Raw genomic sequence first — 997 nt, 5'->3', positions numbered from 1 at the left:
AGTGCCCAGTGGGGTGAGGGCTGGGCACACAGGGGCCACTGCTCCCCTGCATAGCCACTCGCACTGAACTACTGCCACGGCCACGGCTGCTCCCATCAGCAGCACCGCACCATCCCTACTGCTGCTGTCGCTAGCAACACTGCCGCTGCTGCCACTAGTGCCACTGCCACCACCGCCACTAGTGCCACTGCCACCCCCACCTTTTGTCACCGCTCCACTTTTATCACCCGTACTGCCATCTCCACTGCGGCTGCTGCTACAGGTCCTGTCACCAGTGATACCACCGGTGCCTCCACATGATACCGTCACTAGTAAGACCACCACTGCTGCAGTTGCTGGCCCCACACTGTTCCCACTGTGCCTGTCACGAGTATCACCATTGTTGCTGCTGCTACTGGTACTGTCACCACGGCGTCACTGGTCCTCCCACATGACTGCATCTCTGAAACCACATCCTGAGTACCATGGCCGTCCCTTCACCTCCTGCCACTACTGACCCACAGCGGCTGCGGTCCCCACAACGGCTGGCAGTGAGAGGAGAGAGCTCATGTCTTTGGAAGAGGTGGCCTCTCCAGGGCTGTCTCCACCCGGACAGTGACCACGGGATTTCCAGGACTGTCCTGCCAGCCCCGGGCATTGTTAGCCTCATCATGGCCAGGATCATTGTGAATAATTCAGATAATTAAGATCAGTCTCTTCCGAGCTCCCGTCTGATGGCTCCCACACTAGCGTCTAATGAGGCCAGTGCAGCGGGTGGATGGGAGCCTGGCGGGGCCAGACGTGGCCCTGTTCCCTGAGAGCTGCGCACCCAGTACCACCTGCTTCGTGAAGTGCAGGGCTGGCTGTGTGGACTGTGGGGTGAGCTCAGGACCCCAGAAGCCCCTGGCCCCATCTTTCCCCACAGCCCTGGAAGATGGACCAGGACAAGCCTCCCGGACTTAACTTCTTCCTTAACCGTGTTTGATTAAATATATATATATTTTATACACACACACAC

At 58.4% G+C, this 997-nt stretch overlaps 1 protein-coding gene across 1 annotated transcript in view; it reads left to right on the top strand.

Annotated features, from left to right (window-relative positions):
• Positions 1-464: 464 nt before the first annotated feature.
• LOC105505971 (protein ADP-ribosylarginine hydrolase-like protein 1) overlaps positions 465-997 on the top strand; it is a 12,947-nt gene continuing 12,414 nt past the window's right edge. Inside the window, exons 1-2 of the mRNA XM_011933955.1 lie at positions 465-530; positions 730-853. Of these exons, the coding sequence (XP_011789345.1) occupies positions 465-530; positions 730-853 (190 nt within the window). The remainder of the gene's footprint in view (positions 531-729; positions 854-997) is intronic.

Source organism: Colobus angolensis, unplaced genomic scaffold (assembly GCF_000951035.1).
Source record: "Colobus angolensis palliatus isolate OR3802 unplaced genomic scaffold, Cang.pa_1.0 Scaffold13, whole genome shotgun sequence".
Classification (NCBI taxonomy): Eukaryota; Metazoa; Chordata; class Mammalia; order Primates; family Cercopithecidae; genus Colobus; species Colobus angolensis.
This window is presented reverse-complemented; position numbering and strand designations above follow the sequence as displayed.